Source organism: Setaria italica, chromosome V (genome assembly GCF_000263155.2).
Source record: "Setaria italica strain Yugu1 chromosome V, Setaria_italica_v2.0, whole genome shotgun sequence".
In the NCBI taxonomy this organism is placed as follows: domain Eukaryota; kingdom Viridiplantae; phylum Streptophyta; class Magnoliopsida; order Poales; family Poaceae; genus Setaria; species Setaria italica.
Window position 1 is genome coordinate 9573243 of NC_028454.1, and position 27962 is coordinate 9601204.

Below are 27962 nucleotides of genomic sequence, written 5' to 3' on the forward strand. Positions count from 1 at the left end.
TTATTTTGATTTTCTAAGTTCATAGATATTAACATACACTATATCTAAGTACACCTAGAAAAACCAAAACAACCTATAATTTGAAACAGAGGGAGTAATACTGAATTAAAGTGTCATATTGTAAAACAGCATGACTATTCTAAAGGACTCATATTTTGGATTATGGAAGTAATCCGTCTTTGTTTTTATATATTGTTAATTATCAACATTATAAAAGTGTAAGAATTCAACCAGTTAACACTATATATTTCTTTTTCAAAGAACGCTATATACTTCTTCCTTTTAATGAAACATCAGTGAGGCAGCAGGGTCAAAAAAGCGACATGGCTACGTGCGAATCGAGTCATGTCCAGACCGAACGGTGTCTCTGGCGGCTCCACTCCCACCCGTGCAACTCGAAACCCGTGCCTGGCGGAGATCGAAGCTGCCAAGCCGAGCACCGACTCCTGTGGTTTGTGTGACGAGGCGAGCAGCGGCTCCAGCTTCCTGCGTGCCGTGAAGCTCCGCCGACGTTCCGCACGACAAGGCGAGAAGTGGCTGTCACAGCCTGCGCATGACGCGAGCAACGACTTCGTGGCCCGTGCGTGCAAGGCTCCTGCATCCGGTGCGGCGACTCAAGGAGCCCGCAAGTGCGACTAGCATCCTGCGCGCTTGAGACGGACAATGGCTTCGATGGCGGACATCAGCTCCGGTGGTTTTCCCGTGGTAACCCACCCTCCACTTGGGATATGATCGCTGGGAAAAGATAAGCTTATTTTCCTATCCCAATTTTCCCAATTCTCGTGTATTTCCCATCCCACCTTCCAAACACCAAACATGAGCTCCTTATTTCATGTATTAGTCTCTATTTTTCACGAGCCAAATGTGCTGGGTTATGAAGGGTTGGATTAGGGTTAGGGATATGAGAATCCAAACCCAATCCATTGTTTGGCTGAAGCGAGTTTGGGTTTGGATTTAGGTGGATCCCACGAGTTAAAAAATAAAGCACACGGGACGGCTCATTAACTTGCGTTCGGCTCCTCCACACAAACGTGCGTACGCGGCAGCGGGATGCTTGCGAAGCAAGCGCGGCTCCTGCGGCCATGCGTGCAGGGTGAGCACGCCGACAGCTCGATGCGTGCGAGGCGAGGGCAGCTTCGGCGCGGCGCCGCTCGCGTTTCCAGGTAGCCGCGCGACAACTCTTCGCATTCTGATCCTCCATCCCGTCTCCTCCCTCCGCTACGCTGCTCGCCTGATCGTGACCCTACCAAGCCGATGGCCTCCACCCTGCAGCAAGGCAGCAATGGAGTAGGCTCTAGTTTGTTTGCATCGGCTTCCATGGTGTCTAAATCAAATTCCGTTCTACCAAGATTCACGTTTTCTCTACTCAAATCAATCTCCCCCTTTGAAATCCACAATCAGCACGAATCGGGCTTTCGATTCTGCGCCCCCGCGATGGCCTTCAGGTCTAGCGGTCGGACGGCGTCTCATGCGGCACAAATATGCAAGGCAAGCAACGACTCCGGCGGCACGGCGGGCTGCGGGCGGACGGCGGGCTCGCACCACGAGCGGCACAGATCTGACAGCCCGCGCATCGCGGCGACTCCGACGGTCTGTGCACGAGGCGAGCGACGACTCTAGCAGCTCGCGTGTGCAAAGTGACGGCAGCTCCAACGGCCTGCATGGCGAGACGAGCGGCTGCTGCTGCGGTACGGTCTTCGTCGTCCCGCCTCCGAGAGGTATGGCGTCCACCCGCTGCCGCTATTTCTAATCATATCCCACCCCTCTCATTGGGATAAGATCTCTAGGAAAAGGGATCCTTATTTCCCTATCCCAATCCATATTCATTTCCCTATCCTACCACCAAACATAGGATGCAATCTATCCCACCCTCGTTTCCCTGTCCCAGCCCCTATTTCCCACCTCCCAAAGGCCACGTAAAAGTGAATTTCGGAGACCAAAACAGAGCGGTCAACGAAGAGAGAGTAACTTTAAGATTCGCGCTAGCACGATCAGCGGCCGCCCACCCAAAGAGTCAGGCCACGCCGTCTCTTGTCCCGGAGGCGAATTCCTCGAGCGACGCGGCGACTCCGATCACCACCGCTGCCCGCCGTCCTCCTCCGCTGCCGCCGGCGCCGGGGCTAGCTCGCCGGGGAGCCATGTCGCGGTCCTTGAGCATGAGGGGGAGCATGAGGTCGCGCCGCGACCTGCCTCCTCCCGAGAAGGTGAGGGATCCCTCTCCCCGTTCATCCCCTTCCTTCCCTCACCACGCGCGCCTGGTGAGCTCGTGCGTGGGTGAGCGCGTACGCATTTGTGCGAGCCCCCCCGTGTTTTTCGGGTGTGTGCGCGATGGGCGCGTTGGATCTCGGGGTACCAACTCCGGCGCCTCAGGGGGGTCGCCTATCATGGCCAATTTGTTGGAACTAGGGTTCAAGTGCTGGTTCGTGCTGAAGGCCTCCAATGCACGAGCGGCGTGGGCAAATTCGATAACATTGTTGAGTTTTGCTCGGTTGAGCCTAGTTGTTTACACAAGGGATACTGCACACTTTTCTCATTTCAAATTAAAAATGGAAGCAAGGAGTAATCCTGCATAAGACTCCAACGATGATGCTTTTACCACCAGATTGCCGTATCATAGTGAACTAGCAACCGACATTGGTGTTTTCCCTTTGCCGAGCTTGGCGTGATTTGTTGGAACAAAACCAAGCACAATTTTTACCTTGAACCAAAACTCTTTTATATAATTTCCTATCTAAACTCTGAAAGTTTCTTGGACATTTTGGTAGCTATAGAAAGCAATTGTTATCCGTTAAGACAGTAGCAGCATTTTTTGAAAAGTAATTCAATGATGTGAATATTCATTAGTGCTTGCCTGGCTTGTGGCTTGTGTGCTGCGACTTTAGAGTCTACTGCCTAAGGTTGGAAATGGATTGGATTGACAATAAAACCTTGTCCCATCTACTCTATAAAGTATTTCCCCCGCACCTTTTTAGTGCTAGCTGTTATGCCAGCTTGTTCTTCTTTGGCAGCATTAAGTTGTATTTTGTGCACAGGTCCTGTAGAATTTTTACTCAATTAATAATGGTGAATCATGTGTCTCAGACAATTGAAAAGCTTGAGGCTATGGTGGATGGAGGAAATTTCTATGAAGCTCAACAAATGTACAAATCAACCAGTGCAAGGTACTACGCATACAATTTAACTTATTTTAAGGAGTGATGGGCTCCCTTTGATCCTCTTTTGCACCATTTCAACAAACTTATGCTTCAGTCTTTATTTAAAAATTTCTTATTGCATGATTGAGGCCAACCTTCCGCATGATTACATTACTTCATTTTGACTCCCTAAGCAAGAGCTGGTTGGTTTGTGATTAGCTTGGCTCTTATAAGGCGCTAATGTCAGGATGTACACATAGCACATTTCGAGTAAAATAAAGAACAAAGTTTTTGCATGCATTTCTTAAGCCAAAAGAATATTATTTGAGGCTTGTAAGTTGCTAACAATATTCAACTGGGTGGGAAACAATGTCGATTCAAGGATCAAAAAGTACCTGATAGTTAGAAAAATAAATAACCGAATATTATGCTTAAATTTTACCAGAATCCGGTAGGGGAGAATGTTGTATCAAGGACCAAAATATACCATAAAACCATCTTAGCTTGTCTTGGCACATCTTATGTAGGTATATTGCTGCTCAGAAGTATTCAGAAGCCTTGGACATCCTTCAGTCAGGCGCTTTGGTTCAATTGAAGCACGGGCAGGTTACTTTCTCCTTGCAATGCACAAGTGCAAGTTAATATATATTGCTCGCAGCTAATTGCATATATCAATTTATACCAAGATAATTCATTAATCATGTGAGTTTTCCTAATTTTTATCTAGGAATTACCCAACAGCACATTTTTCTTCAACATTCTTTCCATTGAGGGGCTGCACAACCAAAATAGTGAAAAAACAGCTTAAGCTAGGTTATGCATGCAGTTTCTTCCTCTGCAGCAAGCTAATATCTCATGTTTATTTTTCCTTCTTTTTTGCACTTTGGGAATAATTTATAAAACGAACTTTACAAAATTGCAATCCATCTCACTCTTTAACTGGAAACAGATGTTATAGTAGCAGGTAGCCATGCTATTGTCTATTGAGGTGCTTTAGATTTTCTAGAAAAATGGTACACAAATTTCACTCTTATCTGTTGATGTACTCACGGCAATCTGAATTGGCATTTGACCCAATTCTTGGTAGAAGCAGCGCTGCAGTAGCATGTAGAACTTTGAAATCCTTCCATTTTTATACTTATTGGTAAACGATCTCAATGTGTTTATATTATTATTAACCACTTCAGGTTACTTGTGGTGGTGAACTTGCTGTCCTCTTTGTTGACACCCTTGTCGCAGGAGAGCTTCCATATAGTGAAGAAACTTTTGGTCAGTTTTTTTTCTTTTAAGGCAGTACAGGACATAAGTTACTTTAATTGATCATCAAAACATTTCCTAAAGTCTATCACATTGGCTTTCCTTTAATTACCTAGCTAATCCATGTGTACAATATGTCACTTTTAGCTGCTCCTAGCTAGTCTGTTGTGCAAAAAGATTGAAGAACCTAAAATGTTGGTGCAAGCAGTGACTTCTAGTGCTAAATGTGATTTAGCTACACCTTTTTTTCTTTACATACAGAAAATCTTTTTGGTCCTCTTATGATTCTGCTGATAAGCTCACCATTTTTAGCAAATGAAGGCATGATTTTGGCTAATGGATATCATATTTTGTGATAGTAACTATATTGTGTAACATTAGGTCGTATCAGAAAGATATATGATGCATTCCCCAGGATATCTGTTCCACATTTTCTTGGAGATGACTATGATGACGAGGGGCATCAATTATCTGAAGCTATATCTGCCGCAAAAGTGCGTGCTGAGAGTTGTTCATCATTCCTGAAAGCTGCTATCAGGTAGGGTTACACGAATTTTTGTTAATTGCAAGTGAAATCAAGCAAATGTTTGCCATAAAAGCATCGAATTATTTGATCCAAACTGGTGCTATGTGCAGATAAGATCAGTGAGTTACTGAGATTATAGTGATAGGGTAATGCATTGTTCTGACTCATTTGCTCTCATCTCATATGAAAATTAAGGATTATCCAATTGGTTAAGTCAAAAGGTAAAGATATTTTTCCGTATTAGTGATCTCATTTATGCATTTTAGTGAGTACTTTCAGGAGTTGATCATAATGTTGTCATTTCTAGAGTTGGTCATGCTGTTATGTCAAGAAATCTGGCTTATGCTAAAATATATTGTGGTTTTGACACTGCAATGCAATAGCTATTTTCATGCTTAATCTATTAGTGGACACTGTGATGGTTCTCCCCATTATCAATGCTCTGTCTTCTTATGACGCTAATAATGTGTCATTTATCTATTAATAAGGTGGTCTGCTGAGTTTGGGACATCAAGAAATGGTTCTCCTGAGCTGCACGTTATGTTAGCAGAATACATATATTCTGAATCTCCAGAAACGGTAACTTGCCACAATTTATTGGCTCATAAGAATGTGGATGTCTTCTATGTGCTCCAAGGTTTAATGTTTAGTACCTTGATGGTAGGACATGACTAAAGTCTCAAGTCATTTTGTGCGCGGAAATGATCCAAAAAAGTTCGCTTCTATGCTGGTGAACTTTATGGGCAAGGTAGTGATTTTGTTCTTAACAAATAAGTTTTACACTTTTACGTAGTATGATACTCTAATCTTTTTGTTTTGCTGTGCAGTGTTACCCTGGTGAAGACGATACTGCAATTGCACGCGGGGTCTTAATGTAAGATATCCTTTCATAAATGTTAATAGGGAAAGGGACGATATCCTTTCCATGTATGAGTGGAGACCTTCAGTGTATTTGCAATGCAGGAAACGTCCGGTTTCTGTTATCTTTACAGTGTTAGGCAGGGGTTAGCTTCCTCCCAGGGTTTGAGTGCTCACCAACTTGAACTTGGGTGCCTATTTCTTATATTACAATGTCTAGTTCCTCCTAGATTGATCGAGTTAAATAATTGTGTACATGATTAACAACACTGCCTAGGATCGATCTTGATTAAATATAGACATTTAAATTTCCTGACATGTGATCGACTAATTCCCTTGGGGTTGTATTCGAATGCCAAGAGTAGAATACTCTAAAGTAGACTAGACTTTCATTGATGGAACAATATATTATTGTTGGGTAGAGATATTCAGTTTTCTGACATAATATTCATTCCTTAAGGTACCTATCTCAAGGGAACCTAAGAGATGCAAATTTACTTATGGATGAGATGAAGGAACAACTAAAATCTGCTAACTCAGAATTTCCAAAAACAGATTTGATTCAGTTCATCAAGTATCTGTTACCAACGTAAGTTTGTACTCTTCTTTATTCATCTTCTATCAGCATACAATGTCCTCTATTTCAGACAGGAAAAGTTATTGCAGGACAAATGTTGCAGTTTTGCATTAATAGCTTTGAAATGTCAAGTGCAAAATGAGTAGATTGCCTAATCTCATGTGATCTTCCCACCTAAGATTCATGTCTTGCTCTTGTTGAATTGATTTGAAACAATTAGTAACAACTTAACTAATGCATTCATGTCCTGGTCCCTATAAGAAAAAACTTACCAAGGACCATGGATATACATATAAGTTGTTGTTGGTAGTTAAGGTCGAGGAAATTTTGTTTTATTTTGATGTAAGCAAGGCCTTAAATTAAGTGAATATGACAAATCCGACATGTGTAGCTTCACTCTTCTTTATCTCTTAGAAGTTTCACTTCACCCTTGACAACTTCATGGTGAGCTTTGTTTAATGTCTGTATTGCTTTAGTTCAAACTGTTAGGTTTGGTTAGTGTTTTGTTATCAGAATTTGTCATGGTATGCTTTCTGAAGCTAATAGGACCATAGAAGTTGTGTTTGTATGCCAGGGTCATAAATAGCTGATATCATGGTTTCATTTTTTTTTTTACTCGCTTCTGTGGTAGTTGTCCCATATTAAGAGGTTTGCTAGGTAGCTTTATTTTCTTTATAAACAAACTGGTTTCAGGGTAGTTTCAAATTCTGTTACATGTATATATGTATATGCCATGGAAGATATTGCTTGTTTCCAGCGCTCTCAGGCATTTGTTACATGTGTCACTGTTTACAGGCTTGAAAGAGATGCTTACCCGCTTTTTAGGACTCTTCGACAGAAGTATAGGACAAGTACAGATCGTGACCCTGTGTTTCAGGAGGTATTGCTGTTTTTCTAATATGTTGTAGCTCATTAAGAACAGCTGATTAGCATCACATGGCCTCTTTTACGACTGTAACCATTAATTTGACAGGAAACAGGATATCAGCTTTTTTAAAAAAAAGTGGAAACAAATATTAGTAATAACGTGCTTGCGTAAAAGATTATTCTGAATCCTGTAGGAATTGGTTAGAAGTTCTAGGAATATGCTTTCTTACTATTGGGTTTCAGTACTCCCTCCGTTTCTTTTTATATCGTATTAAGATTTAGAGAAGTCTTTGGAAGTGCGCTTTGGACATAAATTCACTTACAATATATCACTAATGTTACAAATTAGCGTCGTACTAAAATATTTTGGAAATATAAATCTATTCATAGTCTGAGCATATATAATTTGACTACTAGTCAAAGTTTATGAAGCTTGGCTTCTTTTTCAAATCTTAATATCCCCTGTATTGCTGGGACTAACTTGCTATCATAGTATCATACTATCATGTCAAAACTAAAAAAAAATTACAAACATTTGCAACTCATGAGATGGCATGGTTGCATCTTGCAGTTACTGGATGAAATAGCTGCAAAATTTTACAATATACAGCGCCAGAACCCTCTAGAAGGACTTTTCGGCGAAATGTTCAAGGTAAGCCATATATTGTCTTACCATAATATGTCTGCTTGCTGTATAGAATCAATTTGTGAATATACTGTCAGGGACCAGTTGGTTTTAGCAATTTGTTTCTGTAAAACCTCAAATTCATGAGGAAGGCCTGCCTAATTTGAAGTCTCTATTCTGCAGATATAATTCATGACGAAGGCTTTTATGTTGATACCTTCACCTAAACTGTTGGCCGAAATAATACAATTGCTGCCGTGGCAGCTCTGGTTCACCGAAGGCGCTTCCTCGATCATCAATATCCAAGGCCATGCATTTAGCATCTTACTGCAAGAAGATATATATTCCTCTGCTCACCTGTAAAATCGTCGATTAGTCTCGATTGTTCCTGAATTATGTATAACTGAATTTTGTTTTCTATTACTTGTTTTTCTGTTTTTATTTTCCTTTTGTTGCCCTTGCCCTGTTCACTTTCGGAGATGTATCTTGTGTAGCCCACATTGGATCAAAATGATAGCTGATTTATGTTCATTGATTTTAGTTTATGGTGTTGTTAAGAAGCTTCCTTGAATCCTTAATCATTAGGGATACCTGCCTTGCTGTTGTCCAGCAGTTCAGGTGGCTCACGGCGGAGCTAGTGTCTTAATAAAGATATTTCGATTTAGCACTCCTCCAACAAAATTAATAGTGATATTAATTCATTCTTTAATCTGAAGGCATCACTTAATAAATAAAGTGATCTTGAACTTTAACAAAAAAAAAAGAGACGATGGACTGCGAGCTGAGCACGAGTGCATGAAAGTTCTACGCAGTATTTTTTTTTTAACTCGCTCCGACTTAAAGCGCATATCATTCGAATTATGCACACCTGTAGCACATACAAAGGGGTGTAATTTATTAGTGAGCGACAACATTTATTTAAAAAGGGCGAGGTAGGATCGCATGTATCTTAAAAAATTGAAAAGCTATAACAACATACTTTTTAATAGGTAGTACTCCCTCCGTCCCAAATTACAAGAATCATAAATTTAACTATGTATATAGATATATCGCATACGCTATGTCTCGATATATAGCAAAAGTTATGAACCTTAAAAAGCTAAAAAAACTATAATTTAGAATGGATGGAACCTTAGAAAGTTAAAAGGAACTATAATTTAGAAGGGAGGGTGTATTTTGGAATAATCCAGACCAGGCGACCATATCACAACTGATGCATACATACGTTACGCAGTGGAAAAGCTGACCAGCGGTCCAGTACCAGTAGCATCGGTTAGGTGATGCAGCTTTACAACATTTATCAAATTATAAATAGTTATCGGTACAACAATAAGAGAGCCTAGTTAGGCAACTCGCTTACAATATGTTACTCATGAAGCCTGAGCAGCGTAAAAACCTGGCAGCCCCGAGATCGCGCGTATCACAGCAGACTGCTCAGTTTTCAACCGGGCAAGGCTGTAGATAGGCCAAGTGACAAGTAAGCTAAAATCTTGCCATTTGCTAAGGACTGGTCTAAATAACTTCAAACTGCAGGCAGCCACGGCCGACTTTGGCCATTAAAATGCTCCATGTCCCTATCCTGTTCACACTGGCCATGAACATTCCACTGGCAAACGTCTTGGTTCGGTATTAGAACACATTGCCTCCAACCAGCAGTGACTAGTGCCAGTGAGAAATATTGATGTGGCGATAAGAACTCCCAAACAAATACTTGCATCATTTAAAAACGACAGGGTCACAGGGAGCAGCATTTATTATAACTCAGCCACCACTGTCACCAACTATACATAAAACCCTTTCTTTTAGCTCTTCAATTTTCTGCAAGGGTCACATTGCGGGAAAACAATGAGTGACATTGGGAACATCAGAAAATGCAGCACCTAATTGTGGTCTCTGTATAAAGTAGAAACTCACACGACAAGATCTTGAAGCCCATCTCTCAGCAGAAGCTGCAGCTTCTTTTAGGTGAGATTTTCTAGGAATTTCATGGGAAAGAGTGTAGGTAGAGCTCTCTGTTGCCTCAGCTACCCATATTTGCCTCATCTGGTCTTTCTGTCGCTTGACCAGATTACTAAAACCAACCTGTGCAACAAATTTAGAACTAAGCTAAAACTGCATTTGTTTTGAAAGGATTAAATCTGAACAAATGTAATAAACTGCTGCAAAGGACCATCAAATGTCTAAGTGACGATTTCCACAAAGTGGCGTTTAGTTTAGAGGTTTCAAAATAAGACACCACAATCAAAATATCACATACTGTGTTTCCAGAGAGGGTGTAACTAAATAATGCAGAGTCTTCGCCAGTGGTTGGGGAAGAAAAACTAACTGCTAGAAGACAATCTTGCTCTTCAGACATTTGTTCAGAGATAAATTTAGATCCATCTGTTAAAAATAGCCACTGCCTTTTCTGGTTGTCACATAAATAAATATTGCCAACATATAAAATAACACCTGCAACGTCAAATTCACTGAAACAAACAAGGATTATTCAACAGGTTCATCAATACAAGGGAGCAGATTCAGAAGGTTAAATTTGGAATTAGACTGACCTTGAAAGTGGCACCTCACCAAACTTCGACAGTTCGATTGCTTTACGAGGGGTGAAGAATGGTCTGGAACAAGAAACATGGTTAACTTTGAGTGATGCAATGTAATCAGAGTGCAGCCATGCCTCTTACCTAAAATCTGTAGTCTGAGCTGATGCTAAGGGCTTCCATGTTGTAGAAGATCCTCTACCGTGCAAGTAGAGGAGATTAGTACAAAAGTTTGAAGGCATCAATCCTGTAACAGAATAAATTTGTCCCTCCACAAGATCGGCTTTCTGTCAATAGCAACGATGAAGCTTCAGTGCTTTACACCAAAAAATCATCGCTTCCCTTTTCAACAGAGAATAAGATGTTTGCCACACTTAAACATTGCTGATGATTGTGCCTTACCTGCATCTCAGTAGGATTCCAAATTGTTATTAACCCTTCCTTGTTACTGAATGTTGAAGCAGAAAGTTTACTGACAAGGCCCATCACCCTCACTTTCAAAAATGGTGTAACATCTCTTGAACTAAGGCCAGAAACTTCAAGGGCCTTTTGAACCTTCTTAGCTACTTCGTTTTGCATAACCACCTGCAGCATATTGGTATAGCATGTGCAACTTTCCATATAAATATGAACTAACAGAAGCCGCATTTATTTACCTTCTGTTTTTCTTTATAAGATGAGAAATGCATCAACTGCTCTGAGGTCATGCCTGCCATTATAACTTCAGGTTCAGCTGCACGCTCTAGCATTTTGCAAATTTTAGCCCCTTCGTCATTATCGTCTGTACTGTCACAGTTTTCTTGCTGTTCAAACAGAATATCTTCCGTGATCTTAGATACTCTACAAGAAACGATAAATGTTACTGCAGTGGCATTAAAAGGGGGTGATATTAAAAAAGAGAGAACCATAAATTAAAACCAACTGTGATCCAAGAACTTCAGGGCTCTGCTCTGAATGAACTTTAACTAATTCCATGCAACAATCTAGATTCAATAACGCGAATTTCATTACACCAGGGAATGTTGCCTTAAAATTCAATGGTGCCAACAGGCAACCTGCAGCAGCCTATCACCATTCACCTGTGCATGTGTACATTTATATGGTGCCACTTGTTGGAAGCAAATATGTTTGCAAGTGTATTTTGCAACATGGTTTCTCCAAACAACCTGCCTACTGGTTATCAGGGAAAACCTCTGTGCAGAACTGCAGATACAAATCCAGTAGTGCTCATGAATATTAGTAGTGCACACTTAAACGAATCTAACAGACAATTAATTATATATTTAAGAGGACAACTGCTATCTTAATTGCTCAAAAAAGCAATGGCGGGAGAGAATCATGTCCCGAGCTACCAGGATGAGGAGCAGAGGTAATTGATAAGCACAAATACATTTCGATAATATAACTTCGTAGTCCTCATATGCCAAAACAAGTTGAGAATGTTCCAAACAGAACAAAAAGGGTCATGCCAGACTTATTCCTTCACGTGCTGCACATATATCAGTGATTGTAAGGGTACTTCGATAGCTTAATAGTTAATCTACTTCAATTTGAGGAGTTGTGGTGATCAGTGCATTCAATTATATTTGCTTACTAGTCACATAATTAAGTACCTCTGGTGGTACAGTTGCAGCGCCTTTCTTTCCATCCTTTCAGATCTCACAATAGAACGACCATCAGGCAACCTGAAGTACACAATTGAGAGTTAGAAAGTTCACCTAGCACCTAGCATGTGGGTATCTGATCCTAGTTCCTTTTCTGACAATTGTGATGTGTTTAGGCCCTGTTTGGAGTCGCTTATTTCCCGCTTATTGGTGAAAATAAGCGATAAACCCACCCAAACACCTTGCTTATTTTCCGCTTGTCACGTAAGCCGCTTATTGGAGAATCTGAAATACAACTAGCACTCCGCTTATCTCCCACGCGGGTCAGACCACGCTTCTGGGGCAAGCGGAGAAATTTTCCCCTGGTACCCTCGACCTCCAGGCGACCGCCGCCGCTCCTCCCGCCGCCGCCGCTCCAGATCCCGCCGCCGCCGCTCCAGATCCCGCCGCCGCCCCCCTGCAGATCCCGGCGCCGCCCCTGGGGTCGGCCGGGCCGCGTCCCTACCTCCGGCGGCCGCCCCTGCCAGGCTCCCGCCGCGGGCCGCCGGCCGCCGGACGCCCGCGCCGCCGGACGCCTGGGCGCCGCCCCCGCCGGCCCCGGCGCCGGACGCACCCTCCGCCCCCGCCTGGGCGCCACCTCCGCCGGTCAACGCCCCACCCCCCTGGATCCGGCTCCACCACCGACGCCTGGACGCCGCCCCGCCGCCGGACTGTACTGCTGCCTGGCCGCCGCTCCTCCCGCCGCCGGACACCCCTGAATGTTTCTGGTTCACCAGTCCAACAGGCATTTTAACCATCTCTGAAATATGCATTGAAGCAAATAGCAAATATACATATTGACATGGCTCCTGTTACAGAAGCAAAAAAGTTATAGGGCATTCTTACGTTATGTACCTCAACGTCACAAAAAAAAAGCAGGAGTATCAGCCTTAGGGGCATTCAGGTCAATTTACCAACCAGGACAGACAATCGACACAAAATAATCAGGATTGCCAAACACCCTGCTTATTCAGACAGCAGATTCTCCAGGCAGCGGCTTATCAGATAAGCTTGCTTGCCAGATAAGCGAGTTCCAGAAAAGCGACTCCAAACAGGGCCTTAGTTTGCATCCAGTCGTATACCTTTCCCGGTAGAGAACAGGATATATCCTTGTGATTCCAACCAGTGTCCTAGGAACTCTACCACCAGAAGCTTTTATGCACTTGAATGCCAGTGGGAGCCCAACATGATTGCCTGATACGTATGAATGGTTATCAAAGAGAATATAACAGTTTGACAAGGCATAAGCATAATGCGGGCGGAGTGCAAATATTCAGTTACAAGTACTCAAGATGATATCTTTAAAAGAAATTAAGTACAACAAGCACATACAGAATCCCAAGATCTCATTCCATCTCGCACGATAGGTGCCATTTATGTGGATCATTAATTTGACAGTATCAGATGCCTGAAAATATGATGTTGTCAACAAAGACATTTGATTACATGTTAGTCCTTATTTGCGGCTAATTAATGGATCAGGGGATCAGGCAAACCTCATGAAATGACACAGGTCCAGACCAACCACATAAAGAAGCTCCCCATATCTGCCAAGATGGAACGCCTATTAGGTCAAACACATTTGAAGGTGGAAATTAACTATAGCCATGTCCCCATGAGAAGTGAAAATAGCATAGTACCCGAAGCTTCTGTCCTAAGAAAAGCTTTCTTTTCGCTAGTTGTTCTGAAAGTGCCATATCTAACGATGCATCGAGTGAATACCTGTGAAGAGGCAGACACTGGAAATTGTTGGTGTCTTTCAGTTTCAATTCAATGCAATAAGTGAACGCAACCACATACCATCCATCAGTTAACTCAATTTTTGCAGGCATGTTTCTATTAGCTGCTGACAAGCTTTTATTCTCATTGCTGTCTTCATTGTTATCTACCTTGTCAACCTCCAACTTATTGTTACTTTGGTCAGGACTAGAGTAAATAGCTGAAATGCACAGGACCATCATCAAAGATGGTGAAGCATTCCCTTCTAAAATTCTTTTTACTGCTGACCGATGACCATGGCTCACTTCTCTGTCATACCTAAAATCCATGAAATTTCATGAATAAAATGAAATGCATCCATACAACTGAAATGGAAAATAGAAGGCATGCATATCATCTCACCGGTACTTAAGCTCCTCCAAAACATTGTCAACCGTCAAGAATTTACCAGCAGCTCTAGTTGGGTAGCATCTCTCGAGTGAAGCAAGTTTCCACACAATCCATTTATAGTGGTTACTGACCCATCTAAAACAAGAAAACCAAAGTGACTTGATATCCAGGATGTCTAAACATTCTCATAATTTTATTGGCATCCAGCATGCAGAACATCTAAGTCAATATACATTAACCCTAGCAAAAAGACTTAAATGAACAGGTCCACAAAAGTTCATAAGCTGGAAAGGTAATGACATTTTCTATCACTGGCTGAGCAACAGCACCATTATCAAGTTAGTTAACCTAACACAGCGTTTGTTTTAATTTACAGTTTTTTCTTTTCTAGTGGATTGTTGAGTAGAACCCTTCATTCTTTTCTATTAAGGGTTAGCCTTATATCGCCCCATATCCCTATCCAAATACCACATCTCTATCCCACAATTCAAATGCCCTGTAAAGATCAATCTTGTATCATCAGCATGAAATATTTGAACATGACATCCAAGAACGATCTTTACTCTTTAGTTGCATATGATAAAGAAGCACCACATTTGAGCAGCATCTTCTGAAAGTCTTCTGCCCCAGCACCCATATGCGTAAACTTAAACTTCTCAGCTCTTTTTGCATCCATGAGCTTCACGTCATCAGTTACATGTTCAGTCTGGTCACAAAAAAGGTTTGTAGTTAAAAGACTGAGGAAACAACACACCTTCAAAATGAAATGTAAGGATGCAAAACTGTATGTACCAAATATTTGAAGCAAGGAGGACCACCAAAATATTCTTTGCAACTTTTCCTTTGATGTTGGAAAGGATAACATGCAGACAGCTTTGTCCTACAGGGACTGATCTGAGCTGACGCTGCTTTGGATTCTCCTGTGAACAATAGTCCAGCCAATCAAGTAGGAATGAATCTGGAGAATGTGCATAACTACACATCACCATCAGCTTACCAGCAGAGGACAGTTTGTTGGTTTTTATTGGCGTGACGAACCTAGCCAGTTTTATTAAGGATGTATCAAAAGCATGACATCGAGGAGTTTACAACTTGCTAGACAGAGGATGCAAATCGACGGACCTGGAAGAACGGGGCCGTTTGAATGGAGATATGGAGTTTCTTCCTCCGATTATTCTCTTTCCATTAGCAAAGTTGTCCGTATTTCCGGAACATGTAGCCATGTAGTTAGTGATGTCAACCAATGGTCCGGCTGGCATATGATGCCTCTGGGTCTTGTCCTTGGTGTCAATTGCATTGCCAACTTCAGATAAAAATCTGGAGGGAGCCTTCGGGACCTTTGGAATTTCGTTGATTGGAAGATATTCCCTCCCCAACTTATTGGCAGTTCCTTTAATTACAGGGGTATCAGGTACAGCATATCCAATTGCTTTAGTTCTATGCAATACGTTAGATTCATCTCCTTTTGGAGAAATAACTGAGTCTGGTAGCTTCTCTTTAGCTGATGCCAGAGAACGACCTACTTCATTTGGTAAAACCTCTAAATCTGAATCACCCAAAAGGCTTTTTGCACGTTGTAGTGCAGCAGTAGAAATAGCCATTGATCGGCCACCAGCAGTGCTGAACCTGATAGAACGCTCACCAGCATTAGAGGTAGTTTTAGAAAATCCGAACTGCTGATGTCTATCTACAAGTATGGGGCTTTCTGTTGGACAAAAATCCTTATGAGGGCCACCAGAAATTGCATGTGCAGATACAACATCAAGCCTTTGTTCTGGATTTTCCCGATTAACAGTTATCTTTGTACCTAACTTATCACCCACATGTCCAAAAAACTGCGTTGAAAGGGTATTTTCCTCCAAGCCCAATAAGGTAGCAGCTCGAGAAACACCAGTTGAAGATACATTTACTGTTCTTGTACAGATTGTCTTGAGAGGTGAAGCAAAGACAGGAAACTTTTTGTCCATTTTATCAAACTTGCAGTTCTCTGGCGAAGAACAAATCAGATCAGCAATAAATAAAGGGAAAATACATACAGGTTTAAAAGTGCAAGCATGCTCATTTACGTCCTTTCGAAACAAGTTTATCTATTAATTAATGCATCATCGTCATGCCATATATCAGCACTTGATTTAACTGCCCGCTGATCATATGTCATGCTCTTGAAATTTTATCATTTGTCATACATTTCAATTTGGACCCGTGCCATAAGGCTGATGCAACTGTCTGAACAGTGAAGTGCACCCCTCTAAATGAGCATGGCAGAATGAATGGTTTACATACCGAAGAAATAGATTATGACAAAGATGCAACATTTTTTCTTTCTTCTGTTTATGGCAACTAGAAAAACTGGTGATTCATTACTAGCAGTTTTGTAAACTGTATCTGGTAGCTTAATTTTCACAACTAAAAAGGAATAATAGGACCTTAGATTTAATTAACCAAGACGATATCTTATCATAATGGTGGTGTGCCTTTTGTCGATATACTCCGTCTGTTCTTTTTTTAATTGATATTTTAGAATGTGTGCATTTAAACTGTAACTACATAGTAATTTATCAAAATTGCCATTATAATATTATAATTTTGCTAAATTGTAATCCCTCCATTCAAAATACAAAACATATTTTGTTTGGGAAAAGTCAAACTTTGGATGCTTTCAACGATAATTAGTAAAACTACAAGGATGTTTAGTGTAAAAGAATTATACAACTAAATTCATATTTCAAAATGCTTTCACAATATATGGGTTTTATAGGTATAACCGTATAAGTATATATTTTGTGAGAAAACCTTGGTCAAAATCTAATTTTGAACACTGGACCATAAGAAGCATGCCTTGTATTTTTTAATACAGAGAGTACTAATATTTATACAGAAGAAACAGTCTATAAAGTTGCTGCACAGAAAAATAACCTGTAAAGTTTGATATGCATGCAAAATAGTAAATACCTTTGTTTGCATCACCTTCTTCCTCCAAAACCGCCCTTGCCTTCTGCACTGAGCTTTCACTGACCAAGACAGACTTTCCAGATCCAGTTTGAAACATTGGAAATGAACTTCCACTGTCTTCATATCCTTTCAAAAATAATGTTGCATATAATATTTTACAGATCAACAAAGGAATAGAATGTGTATCATGTGTGGTTTGTTTTGTGAATCTACCTAAAAATTAGCTGTGTACAAAGCACTACAGTGTAACCTAGTATTTCAAGAGATACCTTTTGTTGCAAATTTTCCTTGCTCCAAGAGGATGGCCCTATGTCTTGAACTTACATTCTCAGGTGAAAACTGTTGTATTCCAGCCTGGAACATTGGGTTTTCAGCAAAGCCATCTCCAACGTCACTATTTACTGGTTTGCACAAGACATGTCAGTATTTATAAGGCTACACAAAAGCCATCTGTAGGAACTTTGAATCCAAGTGAAAGAACTTTCAATTTAGAACATAAATGTACCTCTTTTTACAGCCTCTTTAGTCCCTGTGACAACTTGTGCATTTTCTCTTGGGTTCTCGCTTAAGATAGACCTTCTAAGTCCAGTTTTAATTATTGAGGTGGCACAAACATCATTTAGCTGAGCTTCATCTGAGGTAATCACAGTAGAAAACATGTTAGTCAGGAAAAAACATACATGTGGACGACAATTACAAAATGGTGCTATGTAATGTTTTGAGCATGATGTACCTTCCAATTCCTTTGCAATGTTCCTTGGCTCCAGAATTGCACTTGCCCTTTTAATTGAGCTCTTACTTACTGTAACTGACCTCCCTGACCCAGTCTGAAACAAGGGCAAGTGGCCATCATCCTTGTAACATTTTTCTGCAGGAAAACAGATTATCAAGTGAGAAACATGTAAGATGTAATTAATAATGCTATTTTTGTGTTGTTAATATATTGAATAAATGGCACACACAATGGCACAAAAGAGACAAGTTTTCACAATGAACTCGGGAAATGTATATATACCTTGCACTGAAGTATTTTCCTTTGGTGTAACAGTTCTGTCGTTCATAATCAAACTGCTACTCACTAATACAGACGTTGGGGTTTCAAATTGGAAAGATGTAGCGCAAACATTGGTATCTCCATTTCCTGAATCTCACAAAGGGAGGTAAAACTAATGAATCCTGTGCATTGATAGTAAAGAAAGAAATTAAGCTTGTATAAGTGTTTTTACCACTTCTTTTAACATCTCCATCCTCCAAAACTGCCCTTGCCTTTTTAATTGAGCTCTGTTTAACAGCAACAGACCTTCCTAGTCCTGTTTGGAAAATTGGGAGCTGGCAGCCAGTATCCCATCGTCCTTCACACAAAGTAAACACTTATTATCACAAGTGAATTTAGAAAAGTGCAAAGACATATAGTCCAATTTTAGTATCTTACCAATATTTTCAGCACCTTCATCCATCAGCGCAGCCCTAGATCTCTTGATGGATCTTTCACTGATCAAGACTGGTCTTCCGGAACCAGTTTGAAATATCAGAGATTGATCAGGCCTACCAGGACCCTCCACATTTCCTAACAATTGAGGAATTGCATCATGACACTAAGAAGGCACCCATTCTGAAGTAATTAGGCAAAAAGTTTATAGTAAATGTAAATAGTACAATAATCAATTTTACCTGTATTTATATTATTTTCATCTAGCACAGCCTTAGCTTTCTGTACAGATGCCATACTGATTGATACAGCTCTACCTGAACCAGTTTGGAACATTGGAAACTGTTCCATGCCATCCGGGCCTCCTACATTTCCTGAAATAGTGCTCGTTAATCACAAAATAAGGCATGTCTTGAATCATTCAGCAAAATATTCAACGCTTCTTAATATAGAATTCTTATTAGGATAAAACTAACCTTCATTTGCGACCGCTTGACCCTCTAAAACAGTTCTCGCCTTATCAATGGAGCTCTTGCTGACTAGGACCGATCTACCGGTACCGGTATGGAACATTGGTTGTCTGGCACCAGCGGCACTCTCGACATTTTCTAAAAAGAAGAGAAAGGTATCTCATTACTAATGACATGTTTTCCTAGTACACAATATGAAACAAACATAAACCCCAGAGAGACAACTAAATGTCATCGCATGCGAAATAAGAAAGCACTTCCTACCTTCTAAAACAGCTCTTGCCTTCTGAATCGAGTCCTTGCTGAGTGAGACTACTTTGCCTGATCCAGTTTGGAACATCGGCAACAAGTTATCTTTATGTGCACCACCTGAATTTCACATTATACTATATCAATATGGACTCACAGAATTTCATAAAAATTATAAAAACTTGCACCCCTTGTTTCTAGTTGCAAGATCCAATCTAATCTCCAGAACAGACAAGGTGAAAGAAGCCTAACCTGCCAACAGAACATCAAAGCTTGTCTGTTCACCCTCTAGACTAGCATCATCACCAAATGGTTGCTCTGCAATAGAAAATCCATCAACCCAATGTTGAAGGCACAGAGAAACGAACATAAACAGTGCCAATTCCAAGTGACCAAATATCTAACAATACACAACAATTCAACCAAATCAAACCGCAGTCAGGCGCAAAAGCTCTTACTTCTCTTCCTGTTATTGTTAGTAGCCTCCTCCACCTCATCACCGATCAACACCCTGGCCCTCCTTACGGCCCTCCCGCTGATAGCCACCGACCTCCCCGACCCAGTGGAGAACAGTCCACCCGTACTGACACCCTCAGTCAGTGCATCCATTCCATTGCCTTCAATCAGCTTGTCCAGCGCTGCGGATCCCATCAAGGAAAGCAGGCGGCCGCCGCCCAGTTAGACACCGCACCACTTACGAAAATGCCGGAAGCGGCAGACACTGACACACACAAAGACACAGAATAACGCGCGTGCGCGCGTGTGTGGAGAGGAGGCGGGTACCTTGGAAGAATAGGTCGGTCATGCAGGGGAGGCGGCGTCCGTCGGCGCCGTCCGGGCCTAGGGTTTCTGACGGCGGAGGAGAGGGGATCGGATCAGTTGTTAGCAAGCCATCATCATTCCATCAATGATTAAGGTCGACGCGAATGCAGGGGCGTATAGGGAGATGGGGATCGAACCTTCGATTGGCGCGCCGTCGGGCGGCGGCGGATGAGGAAGGGCAGGATCAGGCGGACCCGCCGCCGCGTCCACCGCCGGCGCCGACGGGTGTAGCGGGGGCGGGGTGGGAGGCGCGTCGGGCGCGGGGACCCAGACGAGGCTGCCGTCGGGCTGGCCCCAGACCTGCCACTTGCTCGGCATGGTTCCTGAGCCGCGGCGAGGAGGCGTAGCGGCGGCGACGGAGACGGGGGAGAGACGGAGAAAGGGAAATAATTCGAAAATCGAAATGGGGCGCGCGGAGGAGTGGGAGGGAAATGACCGAGCGGCGCGGGAGCGGCTGTGGATTCCTTCTGCGGCGTGACGCTTTTTCTCCGTTTTCGGTGGGCCACTGGGCCCAATGAAGTGGAGACGACGTTGTTGCGTGCGATGCGTGTGCGGGCCTCACGGCCCAGCAGCAGCCGGCCCGCCGCGGCAGGAATGACGACGACGTCAGTCAGACGCGGGACGTGCCTGTGCCGCCCTACCAAACTTCTCTCTCAGCGGCGCCGTGCTACCCCACCCGGGATCAGCCGCCTGCTGTTGTCCTCCCACCTGTCCCGTGTGACGGCGTGACTCCTCCTCCCCACCTGTCTGTACAGGGCCGCCTAGCCGGCCGGGATTACCGGCACGGCGCCGAAACGGCGGTGACGATCTGGGTGAAGGCCCGACGCAAGCGCACAAAACCGATGGTTTTCAATCCGTGGAAGCAAAAAATCACAGAGGTACCCTCGCAGATTTTGATCAACCAGTCCTTCTTTTCGCTCCTGGCAGCACGTTTGGTTGCTGCCTCTAGTCAAACCGTCGCACGATCAAGATTTAGCGTACTACATCCCAAATCAAAGATTGGCAAGAGCGGGACAGCAATAATTCACTACCTCCTAAATCACGATTGCAATCCAAACGCAGTGCTTCTACATAACTATCAACCGTTATCTAGACTGATTGCTTAGTTGTTGTGCCTACATGACTCTCATCCAAACACGTCCATCTCTCTTCTAGTTGTTGTACCTTCTAAGAACTACCACTCGACATATACCGTGAAATATAAGTTTAGTTGGTAAATCTACCGCTTCGGGACCTGCCCTTGTACATTGGAAGTTGTGCAAGAGCTATATCTACATAGAAACTGAAAGAAACAATCACTTAACAACACAACACGAGGCTTGAAGTTAGGAGAATCAAAGCGCAAAGGAGGAATGAAAATATTAATAACGTATTTTTCATCATTTCTGAAAAAAGAAAACGTTATTCATTACTCGAATAACTTGAGCTGATGGGGCTTTGGTATGAGGAAAAAGGTATGAAAAGTTCAACTCATCTTCTATTTATTATACAGTTATCCTCTCTGAGTATGTCATTTGTCATTGTTATTGAGTTGCGACAAAATAAAAATACGTTTATGCATCTGCCCATATTTTGCTCGGGTGCTCCAATCTCAGCAGCATGCACGTCTAGAGTATATGAGGATATATCCGATGCTCAAAATCTTATTAGTGTTTTCATATTCGCTACCGTCATGCCAGTTCCCTACTTCTTATTAATAGAGCAAATATGGTACATACATTCCTTTAAACCTTCGTTGACTCGTATAACAACTTTTAAAAGATACAACTTTAAATCAACATGAAAAGGTCATTGATCATTGAAGCCATCTTCCATTGGTCATTGAAGTCATGACAAAACAAAATGTGTCCATGCACGTTGTTCCTGTGTTTTAGTTAGGTGCTCCTACCTTATGACGCCACATCTAGACTTCACGAGGGTCGTATGTCTTATCCGGTACTCCAAGATCTTATTAATGTTTGTCAGTTTCTACTTCTCGTTGATGTCAACAACAGGCAAATCTAATCTTCACGAGTGTATATCTCATTTGTCTCCAAAAATTTGTTGGTATTTTTTTTTGATAAATCGATGTGTATATAAAATATATACATTCTTTCAACTTCCAAAAATTTTTAGAAATCAGTTTTTGAAAAAATAGTATCTTGCCACTACTATACGATGCAATTACAAATCACGTCCCTTCAACACAAAATTTACACACGGCTAGAACGATCATTAACTGTGGTAACAAGCAACCCAAACCAAAACCATCCACGAAATAACCATCAGCATACCCATGGGCGATGACACCGTCAGCCGCCGCATCCATCGTCAAGAGCCAAGGCCAGCCAAAGTTTCTTTCTTCCAAGGAATGGAATCCCCCGTCCAAAGTTCGTTGCACGGACACGACATCCGAAAATCGAACAGAGATACCGCTAGACTGACACGAGAATGCGTAGGCTCGCAGGGCGGCGGGCGGGCGGATGCGTGACGCTGGTGGGTGGAATTGGAAACGCTTGTGTTGACCACGCCCCCGCCCCCCCGCCCACCGCCAGCCGCCAGGTTAGCCGCACCGCGAGCTGGCGTCCACGTCAAAACCGAAGCGGCGGCAGCGTCAGAGGAAGGCCTGCCGCTGCGCTTGCGGGTGCGGGACACCGACACCTGCCGCGTTACGAGGCGGGGGGCGTGTGAGGTGGAGAGGTGGAGGGGAGGTGGGAGAGATCCAGGGGGACGCTCCGGCCGTAGAAGATCTGGCTGGTGCCCATAGAAGAAACAACGAGGATACCACCGCCAGCGGGAGGGAGGGACTAGGGAGGCAGGCAGGGGTGGGAGGGAGCGAGCAGCCGGAGGAAATCTAGGGAGGAGGAGGAGGAGGAGGGTGGGAGGGGGAGATCTCCCTTCTCTCTCTTCCATGGACCTGGGACACGGCGCCCAGGGAGGGGAAGGGGACTCCTCCGGCTCCGGGGGGCAACTCAGGTGAGTACCGCAGCCTCCTTCTCTCTCTCCACCCCCGCGTTCTTCTTCCTCTCGCGCGCTGAGTTAGTCGCCGAGCATTGCTGGGGCACTGGGGGCGGTGCTGTCGCGGCTGGCCGCGGAGCAGCGGGGCGCTGACTGAATTTGACGGCTGTTCCGGCGGCGCTCGTGCTTGGTAGCTGCTGGTGTTGCCGAGTGCTCGTGCTGACCTGGAGCTTGTCCATCTCGCTGTGTCTCTTGCGGCGGTGGATTTGTGGGGCCAAATCGGTCTGGTCTTCCCTGCGCTCCTGCAACTATTTTTTGCAAAGTATGTTCTCTTCTAGTATCTGTTTCCAAACAGAGTAGGTGATGTTTCTTCGTCAAACTGCTTGGTGGGGAATTAGAGTTCAAAAAGATCTGCGGGGGCAGTGTCTGACTCTGAAATTGAGTGAGGTGATACTGTCCTTTGGTGGTGGATGTGAAAATCTTCCGTGTTCTTGGTGGTGCACGCTGACTGCTATCTGGAATGCTGCTATGGTGGAAGGGCTGATTTGTGCACATACACAGGGGAAAAAGCTGCCTCTTTTATACAGTTTCCATATGTGTCTTCTTTGGTTGGCTTTGATTACTGCTGGCCTTTGGAGAAATGAAAGAGGAGTACTCCTTTAGTTTCGCTTGAAGCTTATTAGATAGATCATAGATGACTTGTATATCCAATGATTTTTATTTGAATGTTTTGGCTTTGGGGCTTATGAAATGGTTTGCCTTGTTGGGTCAGGAAGAAGAGGATGAGGAGGAAAAGCACTGGCCCTGACTCCATTGCTGAGACAATCAAGTGGTGGAAGGAGCAGAACCAGAAGCTCCAGGATGAGAGTGGCTCCAGGAAAGCGCCCGCCAAGGGTTCCAAGAAAGGGTGCATGGCGGGTAAAGGAGGTCCTGAGAATGGGAATTGTCCGTACCGCGGCGTGAGGCAACGGACTTGGGGCAAATGGGTGGCCGAGATCCGCGAGCCCAACCGTGGCAAGCGGCTGTGGCTAGGCTCATTCCCTACTGCTGTGGAGGCTGCTCATGCATACGACGAGGCGGCAAAGGCGATGTATGGTCCCAAGGCACGTGTCAACTTTCCCGAGAACTCTGCTGATGCCAACTCTGGTTGCACGTCAGCACTTTCTTTGCTGGCGTCTAGTGTACCAGCTGCTGCATTGCACGGGTTTAATGAGAAGGATGAGGTGGAATCTGTGGAGACTGAGGTGCATGAGGTGAAGGCAGAAGCGAACGATGACTTGGGAAGTATCCACGTGGAGTGCAAGTCCGTGGAGGTACTTCAGTCTGAGGAGATTGTTTTACAGAAAGAAGGGAACGTAAGTTATGACTACTTCAACGTCGAAGAAGTTGTTGAGATGATAATTATAGAATTGAATGCAGATAAAAAAATTGAAGTACATGAAGAATGTCTTGGTGGAGATGATGGATTTAGTCTTTTTGCATATTAGAAGTGTGGTCATGCGGAGCAGTAGGAATAACTTTGTTCTAGCTGTTAGGAAACGCTTCGGCCTGAAGCCTTGTAGTCATTTGTGGTTTTCATCTTACTGAGACATAGCTATACTATGAGCCAACCAGTACAAGAAGTTGTCCTGTGTGTTGAGTTCCTGTACCATAGTAGGAAATGAGTCCATGTTTAATGAGCTCTCTTGGTTGTTAATATTGCACATTTGCTCGGGAGGACTCAAGTTAGCTTGAGAAAAGGAGTTGTGAGGAGACCGTATAAGACTTTAGGATTGCATTAAATTGCTCAAACGGTCATATGAGGAAGTTATTTCTCTGTAACGGCACATTCAGTTACAATAGAGTAATCTTACCTTTTGTGCCTGATACATGGATGGATTTTTCAGTACTTAAGATCCCATGCAGCTATACAATTATTCCAAGTAAGATTACTTTTTTGCGCCTGATACATGCATGGATTTTTCAATACTTAGATCCCACACAGCTATACAGATTATTGAAAGTACAAGTGATTTATGATAAATTTGTAAGGGGAAGTTGCAGGCATTCTCTAAATTCGAGCCACCTTGTCTCGCTGTGAAAAGTCCTTTGTTTGTTAGGCCAGTAGGTTAGCCAAATCCAGCCTCGGATCTCCCAATTCATCGTCTTTCCTAATGTTGCACCACAGATCTTCCACCAGACACTGTCTCCATACTCATCACGTGCAAAAATGACGCCACCCTGCTTTGTGAATGGGCGGTATGCATTTGAGTACCTGTCACGGAACCAGGCCCGTGGCTGAAGGAGCGAAAGCTTTGAAGGCTTTGAAGAATAAACCTCCCTTCCATTTACACCATCATGAAGAAACCAGTTCAAGGTTGCAGTGTTGCCATGCACAGACTGTTCAAATTTCCAGGGCCTTATGGCCAGTGTAAGGCTTTCAGTGACTGATGCCTTAAGACCAAATGAATTTGGGGGATCAAACGAACCCTCAAAACCCTTCTCAATACCAAACTCATGTGTGGGGTTATCGTTGGACTTGCCGACTGAAACAGACAGTACATCAGATTGTTGCATAGGTGTGATTTGCAGCATGACACGTGATGGGAAGTGCTTCTCCTCAGAGCCATATCCGCGTTCTGCCATGAGGGTCTCAGAGACTAAAGAATCCACATCACATCTGTGATGAAAGCCAAAAGTAAGTGTTGTTCTTTACTTTGTTTCCCTTTTCTTAGATAGTTCATGACTTCATGTATGTGGACAAATAGTGCTTTTTTTATTTGTATTTTTCTGTAAAAAGATGCTTTCCACGGTTAATCATAATCAGTGAAACAATCCAGCTTTTAGATTACAGTATGCTAATCAATTTCTAGATAGTTCTGATTTAGACTAGTCAAACAGGACTTTTACTAAGATCTGCATTGTTCATAGGTGAGAACATGTTACAAAATATATACATGATTGCTTTCACCAGGTCAATTTTACCTTACTCTAGGATCAACCAAATTTTGACTTATCTCCGTTAATATTATTTTTTTTTACCTTTGAACTGAAAAATCAAGTTGTTCTTGCTACTCCAGGAAAAGAATGGAAAATTGAACCCTAATTAATAGTGATTTAATGATTAATGTGAGAAAAAATAGTCAAATCCTTATATGTTAAAATCACTGACCTTATGTTATCCACCTTCACCTCAACATCTATCCAGTTGTCCCTTCTGACTGTTCTGTAAGCTAGCTGAATCACACTTTCGACTTGCTGATAAACTAGTGAGAAGAGAAGGCGCTCATCCTGTGTTGCTTCTGCAGGTTCTTCCATGCCCATGGCTATGACTGGACAGTAGAGCTGGACCTTCCAGAGCCCGTTTGCTGAGAGCGCATGTGAGAACAGTGGTGATGGCACCCCAAATGAGTGGTTTGAGGATCTCAGCTCAATGATCCAGTTAGTTACTGCAAGATTCATTGTCTGCATCCACTGGTCCTCAAGATTTGCCCCAAGCATTTTAACAAGGTTCTTTGCAGCATCTCTGCACTTTGAACCAGTAAGCTGGGCTCTCAATGAATCCAAGCATCCAGGACGGAGATCACGAGGAGCCTCATAGATGCAAACCAGGAAGGCCAGGGACAAGAAAACTATGTTGAACACATCCTTGAAGTTGCCATGAGGCTGTGCCCCAGGGAACCGAAAGGATGATTTCTTGTCTGGACCATACCTCAGCACTGAGTTGACAACGTCGACGAACACCTGTATCGTATCTTGTTCGTCTAGAGTTTGCTGTGTCTTTGTTTTCAGGTGGACTGGTTTTGACGTCCACAGTGAAATCGGGACACTGTAGTTTGCAAAGATGGAGAAGGTAACATAGGATGGCTGGGGGATGGGAAGGTTTTTCACAACTGAGAGGTTCATTGTTGGCTGTGATGATGCTGATGGTGTGGTGCAAATACAAAGGGACATGGCGTTGGTGCGCCACTGGGAGAACTGGGGCAGGCTGGTGATCCAAGCCCATGCATCAGGAGCAAAGTTGGAGGCCATTGCTTTAGTGTTGGAAACTTAAGCTGGTGGTGGTTTGATCGATGGAGGGAATAGGTTGGTTTTATAGAGGAAGAAGGCAATGTTTTATGGATGAAATTTTGGGCGCCAATGATTGAGTCCAGTAAGGCCCGGCAAAGTTTGGGGCAAAGCAGATTCTCTGTTTGATAACTAGTGTCTGGTTTTAAGAATTCCTGTTGTCAATTGGACCTTGAGGAATCTCCCTTTATACTTCCGTGCAGAGCACAAGGTAAATTGCTGCAACGAACTTCAAACTCAAGTTGGTGATTTATGCTTTCTGTAACGAAGAGAATATAGTGTTGTTTGAAAGAAGAAAGCTGGGAAAAGGGCGATGCTAAGCAGATATGTTATTGCAGATCCTGGATAATTGGGTGCAGCGACTGGTTGGTGACTTGGTGTGTCTCCTGATCGAGTCCAGGGTTAGTGTTGCACTGCAAAATTATGGGTGAAACCGTGATGACAGATTCTGCCTTTCTGGTCGAGGGATGGATGCAGGATGCTAGTCTTGTACGGGAAACTTGTGCTGTCGATTGGCAATCGGAGCCGGAAGAATCTCGATTTTCTGCTCTCGTGTGGTTTTAGGATTTATCGGCTCCAGTCGCGCATCATTTGCCCTCCTCTAACTTGAGGATTAATCCAAAGGTTTTTTATTCTCTCCCGCGCATTCTGTCGTAGCTAACACTTGTCGCTAAGAAATCCTATTTGTGCAACACCCATGAGTACGAAACCAAGGATACTGATATCTTGGCAGTCAAACAAGCATCATCAGACGCAAAAATATGCCCAGAAATGCGCAACCAGGGCTCGCGTTCGACAGCTCTACTGATGGCATCCCTGAACGGATCACGGTTTAAGTTGCCTTCTGAAATCTCACACAAGCAACATGTTCGCAGTCCCGTCGCATATATGCTCCTAGGATAGGCAGTTTGGCAAGCCAAATGACC

The 27962-nt window shown here is 43.2% G+C and overlaps 4 protein-coding genes and 1 long non-coding RNA gene across 9 annotated transcripts; 3 read left to right on the forward strand and 2 right to left on the reverse strand.

The window, feature by feature from the left end:
* The first annotated feature begins 1022 nt into the window (after window positions 1–1022).
* LOC101779491 (Golgi to ER traffic protein 4 homolog) lies at window positions 1023–8389 on the forward strand. Of its 3 annotated transcripts, none has more exons than XM_004968236.2 (12): window positions 1023–1163; window positions 3082–3161; window positions 3662–3740; window positions 4322–4403; window positions 4773–4929; window positions 5406–5496; window positions 5582–5665; window positions 5745–5791; window positions 6236–6364; window positions 7148–7232; window positions 7791–7871; window positions 8028–8389. In XM_004968236.2, the coding sequence occupies exons 2-12, from the start codon at window positions 3103–3105 to the stop codon at window positions 8031–8033; spliced, it is 900 nt and encodes a 299-aa protein (XP_004968293.1). In that variant the 5' UTR covers window positions 1023–1163; window positions 3082–3102; the 3' UTR covers window positions 8034–8389. The 3 variants fall into 3 exon arrangements, with proteins under 3 accessions (XP_004968293.1, XP_012702049.1, XP_004968292.2); XM_012846595.2 differs by lacking the exon at window positions 1023–1163 and adding an exon at window positions 1217–1718; XM_004968235.3 differs by lacking the exon at window positions 1023–1163 and adding an exon at window positions 1978–2204.
* Window positions 8390–9048: 659 nt separating this feature from the next.
* Window positions 9049–20488, reverse strand: LOC101775022 (protein BREAST CANCER SUSCEPTIBILITY 2 homolog B). Of its 2 annotated transcripts, none has more exons than XM_022826297.1 (32): window positions 20190–20488; window positions 20014–20079; window positions 19689–19868; window positions 19483–19548; window positions 19246–19350; window positions 18988–19119; window positions 18754–18876; window positions 18515–18649; window positions 18309–18434; window positions 18098–18223; window positions 17816–17950; window positions 17588–17716; window positions 17352–17483; window positions 17083–17208; window positions 15253–16117; window positions 15128–15168; window positions 14923–15050; window positions 14694–14836; window positions 14143–14265; window positions 13822–14058; window positions 13662–13743; window positions 13518–13568; window positions 13354–13429; window positions 13104–13215; window positions 11992–12063; window positions 11035–11218; window positions 10781–10963; window positions 10523–10665; window positions 10394–10456; window positions 10102–10312; window positions 9759–9926; window positions 9049–9662 (listed from the first exon to the last, which is right to left on the reverse strand). In XM_022826297.1, exons 1-32 carry the CDS (start codon window positions 20368–20370, stop codon window positions 9606–9608), a joined length of 4701 nt encoding a protein of 1566 aa, XP_022682032.1. In that variant the 5' UTR covers window positions 20371–20488; the 3' UTR covers window positions 9049–9605. The 2 variants fall into 2 exon arrangements, with proteins under 2 accessions (XP_022682032.1, XP_004971694.1); XM_004971637.2 differs by having other exon boundaries at window positions 18754–18885.
* A 2104-nt stretch (window positions 20489–22592) lies between these two features.
* On the forward strand, window positions 22593–24857 carry LOC101780153 (dehydration-responsive element-binding protein 2A). 2 transcript variants are annotated; one of them, XM_004968237.4, is made up of 2 exons: window positions 22593–23007; window positions 23762–24857. In XM_004968237.4, the coding sequence occupies exons 1-2, from the start codon at window positions 22943–22945 to the stop codon at window positions 24474–24476; spliced, it is 780 nt and encodes a 259-aa protein (XP_004968294.1). In that variant the 5' UTR covers window positions 22593–22942; the 3' UTR covers window positions 24477–24857.
* LOC101780551 lies at window positions 24848–27114 on the reverse strand. The gene is made up of 2 exons (XM_004968238.3): window positions 26141–27114; window positions 24848–25648 (listed from the first exon to the last, which is right to left on the reverse strand). The coding sequence occupies exons 1-2, from the start codon at window positions 26998–27000 to the stop codon at window positions 25003–25005; spliced, it is 1506 nt and encodes a 501-aa protein (XP_004968295.1). The 5' UTR covers window positions 27001–27114; the 3' UTR covers window positions 24848–25002.
* On the forward strand, window positions 26964–27774 carry LOC111257217. Its single transcript, XR_002677614.1, has 2 exons — window positions 26964–27247; window positions 27375–27774. It is a non-coding gene; the product is annotated as an uncharacterized LOC111257217 (long non-coding RNA).
* The last annotated feature ends 188 nt before the right edge of the window (window positions 27775–27962 follow it).

Bases quoted from the DNA above. Each gene is read 5' to 3' on its own strand.
- LOC101780153 (XM_004968237.4), top strand. From the start codon at position 22,943: ATGGACCTGGGACACGGCGCCCAGGGAGGGGAAGGGGACTCCTCCGGC. The intron at 23,008-23,761 runs GTGAGTACCGCA...TTGTTGGGTCAG, and splicing joins GGCTCCGGGGGGCAACTCAG to GAAGAAGAGGATGAGGAGGA.
- LOC101775022 (XM_004971637.2), bottom strand. From the start codon at position 20,370: ATGCCGAGCAAGTGGCAGGTCTGGGGCCAGCCCGACGGCAGCCTCGTC. The intron at 20,080-20,189 runs GTTCGATCCCCA...CTCCGCCGTCAG, and splicing joins CGACGGCGCGCCAATCGAAG to AAACCCTAGGCCCGGACGGC. The intron at 9,663-9,758 runs GTGAGTTTCTAC...TGACCCTTGCAG, and splicing joins GGGCTTCAAGATCTTGTCGT to AAAATTGAAGAGCTAAAAGA.
- LOC101779491 (XM_004968235.3), top strand. From the start codon at position 2,139: ATGTCGCGGTCCTTGAGCATGAGGGGGAGCATGAGGTCGCGCCGCGAC. The intron at 2,205-3,081 runs GTGAGGGATCCC...CATGTGTCTCAG, and splicing joins ACCTGCCTCCTCCCGAGAAG to ACAATTGAAAAGCTTGAGGC. The intron at 6,365-7,147 runs GTAAGTTTGTAC...CACTGTTTACAG, and splicing joins ATCAAGTATCTGTTACCAAC to GCTTGAAAGAGATGCTTACC.
- LOC101780551 (XM_004968238.3), bottom strand. From the start codon at position 27,000: ATGGCCTCCAACTTTGCTCCTGATGCATGGGCTTGGATCACCAGCCTG. The intron at 25,649-26,140 runs GTCAGTGATTTT...CTTTCATCACAG, and splicing joins GTGAAGGTGGATAACATAAG to ATGTGATGTGGATTCTTTAG.